The 14,973-nt window shown below is 38.1% G+C and overlaps 1 protein-coding gene and 2 long non-coding RNA genes across 3 annotated transcripts; all 3 read left to right on the top strand.

The window, feature by feature from the left end:
• Nucleotides 1-712: 712 nt before the first annotated feature.
• Nucleotides 713-14,879, top strand: LOC103509569. The gene is made up of 6 exons (XM_026823860.1): nt 713-799; nt 1,204-1,413; nt 5,788-6,177; nt 6,548-6,827; nt 14,589-14,669; nt 14,800-14,879. The coding sequence occupies exons 1-6, from the start codon at nt 713-715 to the stop codon at nt 14,877-14,879; spliced, it is 1,128 nt and encodes a 375-aa protein (XP_026679661.1).
• On the top strand, nt 8,307-10,121 carry LOC113467608. Its single transcript, XR_003391626.1, has 2 exons — nt 8,307-8,370; nt 9,499-10,121. It is a non-coding gene; the product is annotated as an uncharacterized LOC113467608 (long non-coding RNA).
• On the top strand, nt 10,189-12,104 carry LOC113467606. The gene is made up of 2 exons (XR_003391624.1): nt 10,189-10,832; nt 10,920-12,104. It is a non-coding gene; the product is annotated as an uncharacterized LOC113467606 (long non-coding RNA).
• Nucleotides 14,880-14,973: the final 94 nt, after the last annotated feature.

The raw sequence follows: 14,973 nt of genomic DNA on the forward strand, positions 1-14,973 counted from the left end.
ACAGCGATTTTTAGATCGGTTTTTCTCATTTCGGCGTCTTTGGAAAAGATTATCGATTTCTCTATCCGCGTCCCCTTTCCAAATCTAGGTTAATAAATAACCCTAACCCCCCGACTGATGGATGAGTGTGATTTAGATCATGTTTTATGCCCCCGGTGTGGTTGGGGAGACAAAAGTTACCCCTGAGAAATGCAATGGCTTGCGTAATATGCAAGTCACGGAGAGAGTCAAACGCTTTTGGAAACATCAAAATGCATCCGGTTATGAAGTTTATTGCATGTAGAGTGCAATAATCTGTTAATTACAATCATCGATAATTTGTTAATTGTTCTTAATTTGTGTGGTGATTAAAGTTTGTTTTTTCGTTGTTTTTTATTTTTCAATTTGTGTGTTTTTCTTCTTCGTGTTCTGTATTCTTTATTTTATTTATTTTTTCTTTAAATTCTTGGTGTTTTTAACTTTCTATTTACCTATTTATTTTTTTCTCGCTTTTATAAATTGTTGAGTTTATTTTTTACTCTGTATTTTTTTCACTGAGGTTTATATTTTTATTTTGTCGTTTATTTTTGAAAATATTTCCAATAACATTCGTGTTAATAAAATAAGTTTAAATCAACTGGACCGAAATATGAAAACATCCTAACACTAGAGAGCCATTTTGTTTATTATTAATTTATTCAATAACTTGAAATTATTATTACTTATTATCCCAATGACATTACTGTGTGACAAGAATGTGTTTAGAACCAAAGCAATTGTTAGGCCCAGGTCCGCTCTTGCGCTTACTAAACTTCGAAAGGTAATAAAAAACTTTTTGTTTTATCGTCCCGAAATGGAAGAGAAAAGACCAGGATAGTAAAAAGCCAGCCGTTCCGAGAACGAACCTTTTCTGTTTAGGATAAAATTCGCCCGGGGCTGGAATCGAACCCGCAACCTAGGGCTTACGAAGCACGATTAAAACTCCATTTGGGACAAGTACAATAAATTAAAATTCCTTTGTTTGTTCTGATGGTTCTGGTTTGGTATGTTTTGTGTTTCAGCAGACCCGAAGCATGTCACGAGGCGGACTACGTCTCCTCCTAATGGATGAGGGAGGACAACCTAGCGCTTACGAAGCACGATTAAAATTCCATTTGGGACAAGTACAATTGAAATTCCTTTGTTTGTTCTAATGGTTCTGGTTTGGTATGTTTTGTGTTTCAGCAGACCCGAAGCATGTCACGAGGCGGACTACGTCTCCTCCTAATGGATGAGGGAGGTGGAGGAGGCATATCCTCTCCAATGAGTGGAGGAGACATGACACATCTGGACCAAGGCACCCCCAGTCCATTTCATCTTCTGGACCATGAGTACGGGGTCACACCACAGAACCAAATACTTCAGCGACCTTTGACCTTACCGCCCAAATCACAGGTGAGTAACTTTCTATTGACGTGGGACATCGATTACGTATGTCGATCAATTTTTTAGACAACAATAGATTTCAACAATTATTTTCCCTACTCAGCAGGGTGTCTACCAGACTGGAAAATCGAAAAAAGTCAGGGAATTTTTCAAAGCCCAAAAAAAGACAAAGAAAGATTTCAATTAAAAAAGTATGCAACCATGAAGGGGCAACATATAATCTCAGCAATATAATCTCTATAAAACGAGAGCCTATATAACTTCAGGTTCATGCTTTAGACCAAAATGTTCAAAAATTTCGCCTGCGGCGCTGTTATTATATTCTAAAAAAATGCCAGTTCACTTATAGTAAATACCTATTAGAATTTCGCCTTCTAACCGGGCACGATTACTTGGCAGAACACCTGCATAGAATTGGTTGTATGTATTCAACTATTCACTCTTGTCAGTGTCCTTTATGTTCTTCAAATGTTCCAATGAACGCCAGCCTCATTTCAGCGATTTTTAGATCGGTTTTTCTCATTTCGGCGTCTTTGGAAAAGATTATCGATTTCTCTATCCGCGTCCCCCCTTCCAAATCTAGGTTAATAAATAACCCTAACCCTAACCCCCCGACTGATGGATGAGTGTGATTTAGATCATGTTTTTTTAATAAACCAGCATTAATATTGTAGCAAAATATTGGGATGCTAGCGATTTATAAACAACAACCTATTAATAACTAACCTCTATGTTTCTACTGTCTAACTTCTTCTGGGCTTTCAACATAGCATCGAGTGTCCATAATCAATTAAATCTAACTAACCACTATATTCCCACTTTTCCCTCGGGACCTCTTAAACTAAGCTCGATATTCTTTATCCCTCAGGACCTTATTCTAACCTTCATATTCTTATCCCTCAGGACCTTATTCTAACCTTCATATTCTTATCCCTCAGGACCTTATTTGTGCTTTATTTCACTTACTCAGCCCCACACTTTTGGTCCTTCGGGCCGGATTCAATTTGTGCTTTATTTCACTTACTCAGCCCCACACTTTTGGTCCTTCGGGCCGGATTCAACTTGTGCTTTATTTCACTTACTCAGCCCCACACTTTTGGTCCTTCGGGCGGGATTCAACTTGTGCTTTATTTCACTTACTCAGCCCCACACTTTTGGTCCTTCGGGCCGGATTCAACTTGTGCTTTATTTCACTTACTCAGCCCCACACTTTTGGTCCTTCGGGCCGGATTCAACTTGTGCTTTATTTCACTTACTCAGCCCCACACTTTTGGTCCTTTGGGCCGGATTCAACTTGTGCTTTATTTCACTTACTCAGCCCCACACTTTTGGTCCTTCGGGCCGAATTAGGTTTGTGCTGCAAAGGTTGCGGTTCACTACTCGATCTGCAATGGAGAGGTTGCTTCTCATGGCTAGGGAAATCATCGCTTGTGACTGCCGTGTTATTTTACTAGGCCGGATTCAACTTGTGCTGCAAAGGTTGCGGTTCACTACTCGGTCTGCAATGGAGAGGTTGCTTCTCATGGCTAGGGAAATCATCGCTTGTGACTGCCGTGTTATTTTACTTCACATTTGGCATCACAGTAATGATTTCTTTTATCCATGGGAAGTCGAAGTCGCCTTGGTGTAGTGTCTTCTGCGCTTGTTCTCTTCATCTGTTCTATGCTTTGCTTCTGTTAACTTGATAAATTATACATATTTACTTCATGATTACTTGGTGTAATATGCCCGAGCGTAGCACAACTAAATCTAGCCTTTCACCAATGTAATAAACATGTTTATTTTGAGCTCCGGTTACTTGTTCTGGAATATTTTGCACGAAAGTTCAAAGTGATTGAACGTTTGATGCCATTGAATTTAGGCTTATAGGAAAGAAATATTTTCGTATCGATTTGTCTGTGTGTTTGTTGTACATACCCTCTTAAATTATATTGACAATACCAGTGGAAAATAAAAACGGGAACAGCTCCCCCAAATGATGCCCTTATATAAAATGTATAAAATTATTAGTTTGCCATTCAGACGAGCCATAGCTCATAGATGTACGGAAAAAGGGGAAAAATAGAGGTGGCTCACTCAAAGATCTTGACCAATGTTTCCGTACGGATATCACATCCGTATAGGATATGTCTAGCCAGGAGGTTGTACGGATTTAGCAAGGAGGAAGACAAAGTGGTACGTTGGGAGGCTTGAGCTGATGATATCGAATATATTTCCGTATAGATATCACAGTTTAAGTTTCCCAGGGTTCACTTTACATTAACTACACACAACTCAGGTAAAGTTGCTATTCTGTGTATTTCGGAATCTCTTCAATTTCATGATGTAACAAAAAAAAGGGAGTTGTTGTTTGTTGTTGTACATTATAAATTATTACTATTACCAAAGTAATCGCCAATATTTATCAAGACCAAGTAATAATAAAGTGACAAAATACTTATTCAGTTAACATGCTCCCTTTCGGGTACTTTGAAAATTCTTACAAATTAATTTAAGAAATGTGACTAAAAATAGGAAAAGTAAGTAACTAATTAAACATATTGATGGAAGACTCAGTAACTTTGTGAAGTTCCATGAAATAAAATGAAAATAATGCAAAGTGAAATTTATTATTATTTTAATTTTATTTTAAGTCATTAAACTTGCTTTTTCGAATTTTATTGCTTCCCCATTATTTATTACCCATTTCCTGTCATGCTGCATCCTGCTTGCTCGCTGCACATTGCTTCCTAGCATTTGAAACTTGGGTTAATTCCGTGTCGTGGTACGCAAAGTGAAATGTATTAGGTATTATTTATTATTTTAATTTTATGTTAACTCATTAAACTTGCTTTTTCGAATTTTATTGCTTCCCCATTATTTATTAACCCATTTCCTGTCATGCTGCATCCTGCTTGCTCGCTGCACATTGCTTCCTAGCATTTGAAACTTGGGTTAATTCCGTGTCGTGGTACAGTCCCATGTTACTACACTACTTGTAGCACCATGGAATTCAGCCCACAGTTTAATGCCCGCCCCCAGCCCCCACCCACCTCATGGAATGACTAGGGCCACGCCCAATTCTGACTAACCTGGCCACGCCCCCCTCTTGTGACTAATCAGTCTGACTTGGCCATTACTAACATTTATTTTATTTTAAGATCTTTTTTACATAATTTTCTATATTTTCTATCCCCCATTGGCTTATTTCCTAGTGATGAGAATGAAATCAACAGTGTGCTTTGACTTTTTCTCTAATATTGTATTGTACATATTCTAGTTTTTAACTTGCTCAACTTTTACTATTTCTTGACATACATGAACATTTACCTATATTTTTCATCTTCTATTGCACGTGCTTGAAGCTTCATTTGCTTGCTGTCTTTTTCTAACTTGTGAATCTTGTAATGCGTCCTTGTTCACTTGTTGTTTTCGTCAAGTGATGGTATTATCGTCGAAAGGTAAGAATTAACCCTGGCTATTTTATCTGTGTGGTGTTGGTTTGGTGTAGCAAATTGTGCATGTTGTATTTTCTTTTCTTTCCTTTCTCTTGGTCAGATCTATTTCTGACTTGTACGTACGTACGTACATGATTTATTTTTCTGCTATCTTAAGGCAAAAATCTCTCATAAGAAGATAACTTGGATTTTGTATTACACCATAATATCTTTCTCAAAGGATGTGTTTTCTGGCTGTTTTAACCACGTACCCATACATTTTCTAGTTTTTTTTTTTTTTTTTTTACACATGCAAAACACAAGGAGCAATGGTGAAGACATAGTTGTGATCAATAACAATGGATAATGATCCTTGACTTGTTTCAAAATGCAAATTTTGTCTATTTTGGAATCGGGTCAAATTCCTTATTCTCATTACTTACCCAAAACTTTATTTCCCTTCACAGAACCGCTCGACTCTCACACGAACTTCGGTCACATTGAACCATTTTTGCCTTTGGAGCCGCCACTGACTAGTGCGGATTATAGTTTCTGTCTGAGTGCTGACGAGGGTCTGTCTGATCTGTTCAACGACTATTGAGATCCCGCCCGGCACTGATCTTGTTTATAATGTTTAGAGGTGAGTAGTTCAGTGTTTATAAATCATTTAATCCATTTGGATCAAATTGAATTTCAAAATGTTATCCCAATAGCCAGCTTAGTTAGCTTTGAGGGTAGCGCACCTACTTTGTAAACGCTAGAGGTAGCTTATTTGATGCCAGCCCGGGGCGAACTTCATCTTGAACCTACAAGGTTTGTTCTCCGAACAGGTGGCAAAAAAAATGTTGCTTCGAGTATGATTGTGAAAATGAGCGGAATTAAATATAGATGGCAGTATAACGATGAAACGAACAAACTTATGTGCAAAGTACCTATGTACATTAACACTCGTTTTATTCGTTCAAAGATATGTCAGCACTGTCATGCTGGTCAAAGCCCCACCCGAGTCTCATCTCGAAGTACCCAAACCTACCAGACCACCGAGACCGGCACTGTCATGCTGGTCAAAGCCCCACCCGAGTCTCATCTCGAAGTACCCAAACCTACCAGAATACCGAGACGCACTGTCATGCTGGTCAAAGCCCCACCCGAGTCTCATCTCGAAGTACCCAAACCTACCAGACCCAACTTCCTCCAGATGTTCATGCGTTCCAAGAGCGGCCCTATCGAGGTGTTCCTGTGTCCGGAACCCGATGATACCACCGGGCAGAGTCCCCCAACCTCGGTACGACGTGGAGCCTCCCCTCTGACCAGGGGGAGAACCACTAGCCACTCCACCACAGCTCATAGTAGACAGGTAAATACATAAATAAGCCCAGAGCTCAAGTAAAAATATACAGAATATATTTTGTCAAAAGCCTGTATTCCATCCTATCTTTATATTACTGTAGCTGTATTGACACAAAAGAAATTAAAAGCCTGTATTCCATCCTATCTTTATATTACTGTAGCTGTATTGACACAAAAGAAAATGGAACCTTAAAAATAGGTATGTCCTTTTCTTATTTAAACAGGGTTAATGCAACTTTATGATGTTGAATATTTCTTACAGGGTACCTCATCATCCAGTAGTAATTCTCTAGTGCAATGTTCCGATTGACACAAAATGTCCTTTTCTTATCTAAACAGGGTTAATGCAACTTTATGATGTTGAATATTTCTTACAGGGTACCTCATCATCCAGTAGTAATTCTCTAGTGCAATGTTCCGCAATCAAGGAGGAGCCCCCCGACTCTGCCTCTGCCTCGCACGGCGGACCCTTACGCAATGACGTCATGATCTCACTGGGCACCTCTTCGTCTTACTTCGTGCCGGCGCCGAGTCGATACGAAGTCCCCTCGGGTGTTTCCGGCGGGGTGCAGGGGTCAGCGAGCAGTGGGCACTCGAGTGTCATTCAGTCCACGGCTGCCGTGGTGAACGGATCGGCGGGGACTTCCAGTAGTAGCGGTAAGTCCCGTGCGTTCCGGTGTGTGTGGCTCGGGGGTAGATATTTGCTTTGTATTTGAAGAGCTCTCTAGTTGCAGATGGGAGGAACGGGTGTATTGAATGGGACACTCTGGATTTCGATAGATGGGAGAAATCGATGGGGAATTTAAGCTGGACGGGATTACCTTGAAGTGTAGTCCCTTCTCTAAGATAGTAACTTGCTCCATTAGATTACATGAAATGTAGACAGGTTCCTATCCATCTATGTCACTCGTTGTCGAATAGACACTTGAAAATTTAGGAGATAGGAGTCTATCAGATGCATGTGAGAGTACTGTCCTTATGTAGAGCTTGCTTGCTTCATTTAGCCTATAACTAATCTTCTACTTCGATAACTAATCTTCTACTTGAATTGCACGCACAAGCATGACTATTACTCTGTAGCTTTCTCTCACCCCTCCTGTAACCTTTGTAAATAGCTTGCTTGTAAGTAGTTACCATTAGTACATCAGTAGCTCTCTTTTTCTATAATTCTAACCTCTAAATCTTAAGAACACTTCATTCTTCACCCTCTTGGGCTCAAATTTAGAACTTCAATTCCTTTCCTTGGGCAATTTCTTAGCAGTGAATCTGTTGGAAATATTTCATTTTGTGGTCTAAATTCCAAATGTATTTTCGAACTCGAACGGAAGGAGGGGCAATTCTCAATTTATCTTGATCATAGTGTTGTTATCTTTACTGTAAAGATTTTGTGATTCCCTCTATCTCATAAATAATTGTAAAATAGCTATATTTATTTATTTAACAAATGTAAATACAATCACAAATTTCCTAGACTTCTATTATTTCTTATTTATTCGTCTTCTCTGCTCCTCAAAGTCACGGATTCGATTTCCGTGAAACTTGGATTCAATTTGTGCTTTATTTCACTTACTCAGCCCCACACTTTTGTTCCTTCGGGCCGGATTCAACTTGTGCTTTATTTCACTTACTCAGCCCCACATAACTTGCTCCATTAGATTACGTGAAATGTAGACGGGTTCCTGTCCATCTATGTCACTCGTTGTCGAATAGACACTTGAAGATTTAGGAGATAGGAGTCTATCAGATGCATGTGAGAGTGCTGTCCTTATGTAGAGCTTGCTTGCTTGCTTCATTTAGCCCATAACTAATCTTCTACTTCGATTGAATTGCACGCACGAGCATGACTATTACTCTGTAGCTTTCTCTCACCCCTCCTGTAACCTTCTTAGCTTGCTTGTAAGTAGTTACCATTAGTACATCAGTAGCTCTCTTTTTCTATAGTTCTAACTTCTAACCTCTAAATCTTAAGAACACTTCATTCTCCACCCTCTTGGGCTCAAATTTAGAACTTCAATTCCTTTCCTTGGGTAATTTCTTAGCAGTGAATTAATCTGTTGGAAACATTTCATTTTGTGGTCTAAATTCCAAATGTATTTTCGAACTCGAACGGAAGGAGGGGCAATTCTAAATTTGAGCATCTGATCTGTTCAACGACTATTGAGATCCCGCCCGGCACTGATCTTGTTTATATTGTTTAGAGGTGAGTAGTTCAGTGTTTATAAATCATTAAATCCATTTAGATCAAATTAAATTTGAGCTTTAAACAGGGTTCTTTATCTTTACCTATGTAGTCGATTTGTACATTTTCTCTCAAATTGAAATAAGGCAGTGAAATTTATCTTGATCATAGTGTTGTTATCTTTACTGTAAAGATTTTGTGATTCCCTCTATCTCATAAATAATTGTAAAATAGCTATATTTATTTATTATTTAACAAATGTAAATACAATCACAAATTTCCTAGACTTCTATTATTTCTTATTTATTCGTCTTCTCTGCTCCTCAAAGTCACGGATTCGATTTCCGTGAAACTTGGATTCAACTTGTGCTTTATTTCACTTACTCAGCCCCACACTTTTGGTCCTTCGGGCCGGATTCAACTTGTGCTTTATTTCACTTACTTGTTGTAGTAGCAGCAGGTTCACCAAATTACACAATGTCTTCACTTTCTAAAACTCCCCACACTTTTGGTCCTTCGGGCCGGATTCAATTTGTGCTTTATTTCACTTACTCAGCCCCACACTTTTGGTCCTTCGGGCCGGATTCAACTTGTGCTTTATTTCACTTACTCAGTCCCACACTTTTGGTCCTTCGGGCCGGATTCAACTTGTGCTTTATTTCACTTACTCAGCCCCACACTTTTGGTCCTTCGGGCCGGATTCAGATCAAATTGAATTTCAAAATGTTTTCCCAATAGCCAGCTTAGTTAGCTTTGAGGGTACTTTGTGAACGCTAGAGGTAGCTTTTTTGATGCCAGCCCGGGGCGAACTTTATCTTGAACCTACAAGGTTTGTTCTCCGAACAGGTGGCAAAAAAAAGAAAAAAAAATGTTGCTTCGAGTATGATTGGGAAAATGAGCGGATTTAAATATGGATGGCAGTATAACGATGAAACGAACAAACTTATGTGCAAAGTACCTATGTACATTAACACTCATTTTATTCGTTCAAAGATACCTATGTCAACTAAAACATGTTTTTTGTTCCTTTGTTTCAGATAAAATAAAAGAAGTATTTTGCCATTGTATTTGTCTTCTCCCATCTTGTACCTGAAATCTTGAACGAGATATGTCAACTAAAACATGTGATTTTTTGTTCCTTTGTTTCAGATAAAATAAAAGAAGTATTTTGCCATTGTATTTGTCTTCTCCCATCTTGTACCTGAAATCTTGAACGTTGTAAATCCAAATAATATATCTATCACTCCAATACTCCAAATGCTGCGCTGCCGCTGTTCAATGCTGCCCAACAATCAGGAAGTTCCTGTAATGCTGACTCTGACTACACTGAGGAATTCTACCTGTAATGCTGATTACAGGAAGGAGATTTCTGTATTGTTGCTTGCAATAAGCATGTTCTACTGTCGTGAGAATTAAAGTGTACCTATATCTGCAGTAACGGAATCCTACGTACAGTTTCTGAATTCTTAGCACCTGAGAGCTAAGTATCTAGCTGATGAGCTCCAAAAAGAACGAAACGCGTCCTAGATAGCTCGAAGTAGTAAAAACCTTTAGATGTTCAAAACGTCCTTTTGAGTTTTGTATGTTAAAAAAATAGCCCTTATTTCTACAGCACTAGGAGGACTGAAGAATCCCTTCCCCAGCAGTAAGCTATTACTAATATTGTAGTCAAGTTCTCAAACAATGTGAAGGATAATATTATATACCTCCGCCGGAATTGAACCCAGGCCCTCCTGATTAGCAGGCTGACCAGGTTGTGTTGCATAGGAGTAAATATCACAGATGATAGTATTGGGTTTGTAATTTTGTATCCATGGGTTTGCACTTTATCCCTCTACAGCACAAGTAGGACTAAAGAATCCTCTCCCCAGCAGTAAGCTATTTCTAATATTGTGGTACAATGTGAAGGATAATTATATACCTCGGCCGGAATTGAACCCAGGCCCTCCTGATTACCAGGCTAGTGTCTTGACCAGGTTGTGTTGCATAGGAGTAAATATCACAGATGATAGTATTGGGTTTGTAATTTTGTATCCATGGGTTTGCACTTTATCCCTAGGACTGTTAACAAGAGATACTTGATTATATCAACCGTTTAGTCAGTTTAGTGTGAAATTTTAAACTATTCCTAACTACAGTTGAACTTGTCTAAGTATATAAGTGAAAAACCAGGATAAACGGAAGTAAATCGTGGACCCTTCATTCATCATTCATCGTGATTGTAATTGGGAAACCTGGATATGTGGGAAAAAGTGCCGGTCCCTTGGATTCCCAATGGGACAGGTTCAACTGCATACAAATCCCTACTGTTATTCGAAATGCTTAAAGTTGAATGGAAGAAGGAGAAAAGTTGAAATGCTTAAAGTTGAATGGAAGAAGGAGAAAAGTTGAAATGAGTTCAAGCTCAAGGTTAACTTTTGGATTAGGCAAATCTGATTTTCGGATTTTTTTAAAATCTACCAATCATATTGATTCATCCAAAAGTTTAGCTTAAGGTTAACTTTTGGATTAGGCAAATCTGATTTTCGGATTTTTTTAAAATCTACCAATCATATTGATTCATCCAAAAGGTTTAACTTAAACAATGTTTAAACTCACTTTGTGGTCCCGACCATCAGAGCTAGGTCAAGATTATGGAAGTGATACCTAATATGGGTTGTGGTCCCGACCATCAGAGCTAGGTCAAGATTATGGAAGTGATACCCAATATGGGTGTGGGTACTTTGGGTACCCTTGCCAAGGCATGCGATACCAAATACAGGTACCTCTTGTTAACAGTTCTACATTTTCCGTGTGAGTGCTTATTTGCACCTCTGCTTCTATTCATGTACTTTTATCATTCTTCCTTCCTCTTTTCTCTCTATCGGCATGGGTACCCTTGCCAAGGCATGCGATACCAAATACAGGTACCTCTTGTTAACAGTCCTACATTTTCCGTGTGAGTGCTTATTTGCACCTCTGCTTCTATTCATGTACTTTTATCATTCTTCCTTCCTCTTTTCTCTCTATCGGCACTTTTTAGTTGTTTTTTTATCAGAACTTGTAACATATCGTTTTAGATATGATATAAGGAGACACATAAATGTTCAAAGTAAATATCAATATGTAATAAATGTAATTGATTTTAAAAAGGAAAAAGAAATGTTTTTTTGAAATTTGAATGTAATCCGTATTTTTACTCCTGTCAGTAAGAAAGTTTCTGCCGAAAAAAGGGAGATTTTCTTGTAATTAATGTAGGGAAAAAAAAAAAACATTTTAAATCCTTTTTTTCTAAGCGAAACATTTGTCCAAATTTGCGGGAGTAAAAATACCGAATTACAAAAAATCTAAAGAAAAAATCACAAAGGAACTTTTTGGCTCTAAGGATGATTTAAGTATATTCGTAGAAAAAAAAATGTATTTTTTAATCATTTTTATATGACATAAATAGCGATCCATATTTCCAATATTCATTGTATTTTTTGTACCTACTTCTCGAATTTGTGTTACGTTTATTTCTAGGACACTTTGTTAAGCGTGGTAAGTGTCTGGATGAGTGACCGTTCATACCAACTGACTGTTTTTTATTTTATTTTTTGGCCATTCAGAAAAGTTCCGTCTTGATGTGTAGAGGACTCAAGACATGTAATCTCTTTAGAGTTCTTACAACAAAAAAGTAAAAATTTGATAGAGTCCATCCAAATTAAAACCATACCTCTTACCCTACGTTAGACGTTTTTTGATTCCCCCCTCATCCTTACAGAAGGTAAAGAAAAGAAATTTTTCTCATACTTAAGGTATAGAAAAGTATTGTTTTTCTCATGCCCATGGCCAGGAAAATGAGTTTAAAATCGGCTTAACTCTTGGATCAAGCGATCTTATTGGGGTCTTGATGTGTAGAGACTCAAGACATGTACTCTCTTTAGAATTCTTAGAACAAAAAAGTAAAAATTTGATAGAGTCCATCCAAATTACAACCATACCTCTTACCCTACGTTAGACATTTTTGATTCCCCCTTCATCCTTACAGAAGGTAGAGAAATTTCCCCCTCATTACAGAAGGTAAAGAAAAGAAATTTTTCTCATTACAGAAGGTAAAGAAAAGAAATTTTTCTCATACTTAAAGTATAGAAAAGTATTGTTTTTCTCATGCCCATGGCCAGGAAAATGAGTTTAAAATCGGCTTAACTCTTGGATCAAGCGATCTTATTGGTTGATTTCAAAATTTTCAGCCAATCACATTGCTCCAAGAATCAAACTTAAACTGAGTTTAAACTTTAAAAGTGGCCTCGGCCATTAGCAAATAGGGAAGTATTATTTTGTTTTCCTTATTACAATGTAGACTTGTATAGGAAAGAAATATTTTCGTATCGATTTGTCTGTGTGTTTGTTGTACATACCCTCTTAGATTATATTGACAATACCAGTGGAAAATAAAAACGGGAACAGCTCCCCCAAATGATGCCCTTATATAAAATGTATAAAATTATTAGTTTATATCTCCAAGTTGTGTGTAATATGCCCGAGCGTAGCACAACTAAATCTAGCCTTTCACCAATGTAATAAACTTGTTTATTTTGAGCTCCGGTTACTTGTTCTGGAATATACCATTCAGACGAGCCATAGCTCATAGATGTACAGAAAAAGGGGAAAAATAGAGGTGGCTCACTCAAAGATTTTGACCAATGTTTCCGTACGGATATCACATCCGTACAGGATATGTCTAGCCAGGAGGTTGTACGGATTTAGCAAGGAGGAAGACAAAGTGGTACGTTGGGAGGCTTGAGCTGATGATATCGAATGAATTTTGGCAAAATTTTGTTTTTCTGTGTCTGCCTTGTAAGCGCCAAGTTGCGGGTTCGATTCCCGCCCAGGGCGAACTTTATGCTAACCAAATAAGGTTCGTTCTCGAAACGGCTGGCTTTCCCCTATCCTGTCTTCTTTTCAATTTCGGAACGGTAAGACCTCCTTTGTTACAGTTCTTTCTATCAAACCTCTGTTCTCTCTTCCTCCCTCCTCTTTGTCTCTCTTCTTCGTAGCAATGCACGAACGTTAGTTGAAGATTACCTATCAGTACAAAAAAAAAAAGTGCGAAATATTTTGATTCAAGTGACTAGAGTCGAATCAACAAGGGCAAAATTATTGAGCAGAAAAAATGAAAACAAAATAGCAACAAAAAAATCAGGAAAGATGTTTTTGAAATAATTTAAGTGACAAAAGAACTTGAAAAATCTTTGTTTTTTTCTTCATGTTTTGTAAGTAGTGTTGAATAAAATCAATTCCAAATCACTCAGAAATAAAATCCCACAGAACTTTCTGTTTTATGCTATAACTATCTACCCCTCGGGGTGATGAGGTAAGTAGTAGGATGGGTTCTCAGAATCTTGTATAGGTACTCTTTCTATTATACCTTCTAACTCCCACTCTGTCAACACCTTCTGGTATTCAGTCTCAAGGTTTCCGCTCTTCAGTCTCTTTATGGTTGACTGAAGTCTCTTTTCTGCCAATCCTAAATTGCCTTCCCCTCATGAAAGACGTGGTATTGGGTTAGGATTTCCATATGTACGATAAGAATCAGAATAGATAAGAATGTCTCTTGGTCGAGTGTTGGTGTGTCCATGTTTCTGAATTCTCAGCACCTGAGAGCTAAGTATCTAGCTGATGAGCTCCAAAAAGAACGAAACGCGTCCTAGCTAGCTCGAAGTAGTAAAAACCTTTAGATGTTCAAAACGTCCTTGTGAGTTTTGTATGTTAAAAAAATAGCCCTTATTTCTACAGCACATTCGTCAAGTGATGATATTATCGTCGTCGAAAGGTAAGAATTAACCCTGGCTATTTTATGTGTGTGGTGTTGGTTTGGTGTAGCAAATTGTGCATGTTGTATTTTCTTTTCTTTTCTTTCTCTCGGTCAGATCTATTTTTGACTTGTACGTACGTACGTACTTGATTTATTTTTCTGCTATCTTAAGGCAAAAATCTCTTATAAGAAGATAACTTGGATTTTGTATTACACCATAATATCTTTCTCAAAGGATGTGTTTTCTGGCTCTTTTAACCACGCACCCATACATTTTCTAGTTTCTTTCTTTTTTTTTTTTTACACATGCAAAACACAAGGAGCAATGGTGAAGACATAGTTGTGATCAATAACAATGGATAATGATCCTTGACTTGTTTCAAAATGCAAATTTTGTCTGTTTTGGAATCGGGTCAAATTCCTGATTCTCATTACTTACCCGAAACTTTGTTTCCCTTCACAGAACCGCTCGACTCTCACACGAACTTCGGTCACATTGAACCATTTTTGCCTTTAGAGCCGCCACTGACTAGTGCGGAGGTTCGTTCTCGAAACAGCTGGCTTTCTTTCCCCTATCCTGTGCCGTGTGCCCTCTTTTCACTTTTGGGACGACAAGACCTCTGTTGTTACAGTTCCCTCTATTATCTCTGAACTCTGAATAACTCCCCTTGCAGCTACTGGGTTTAATCTACGTTGGATTTTGTTTTTCATGGGTATCCTCACAAGAATAAGTAACATTCTCTACATGCGCTAGTTCGCCAGCAGCCTGGGTTCAATTCTCACCATTGACGAAAAATTTACACTTGAATTTCCATCTATCTATGTTTTCCATGGAAAACAATATTTGA

The sequence above is a fragment of the Diaphorina citri genome, unplaced genomic scaffold, assembly GCF_000475195.1.
Source record: "Diaphorina citri unplaced genomic scaffold, Diaci psyllid genome assembly version 1.1 scaffold511, whole genome shotgun sequence".
In the NCBI taxonomy this organism is placed as follows: Eukaryota; Metazoa; Arthropoda; class Insecta; order Hemiptera; family Psyllidae; genus Diaphorina; species Diaphorina citri.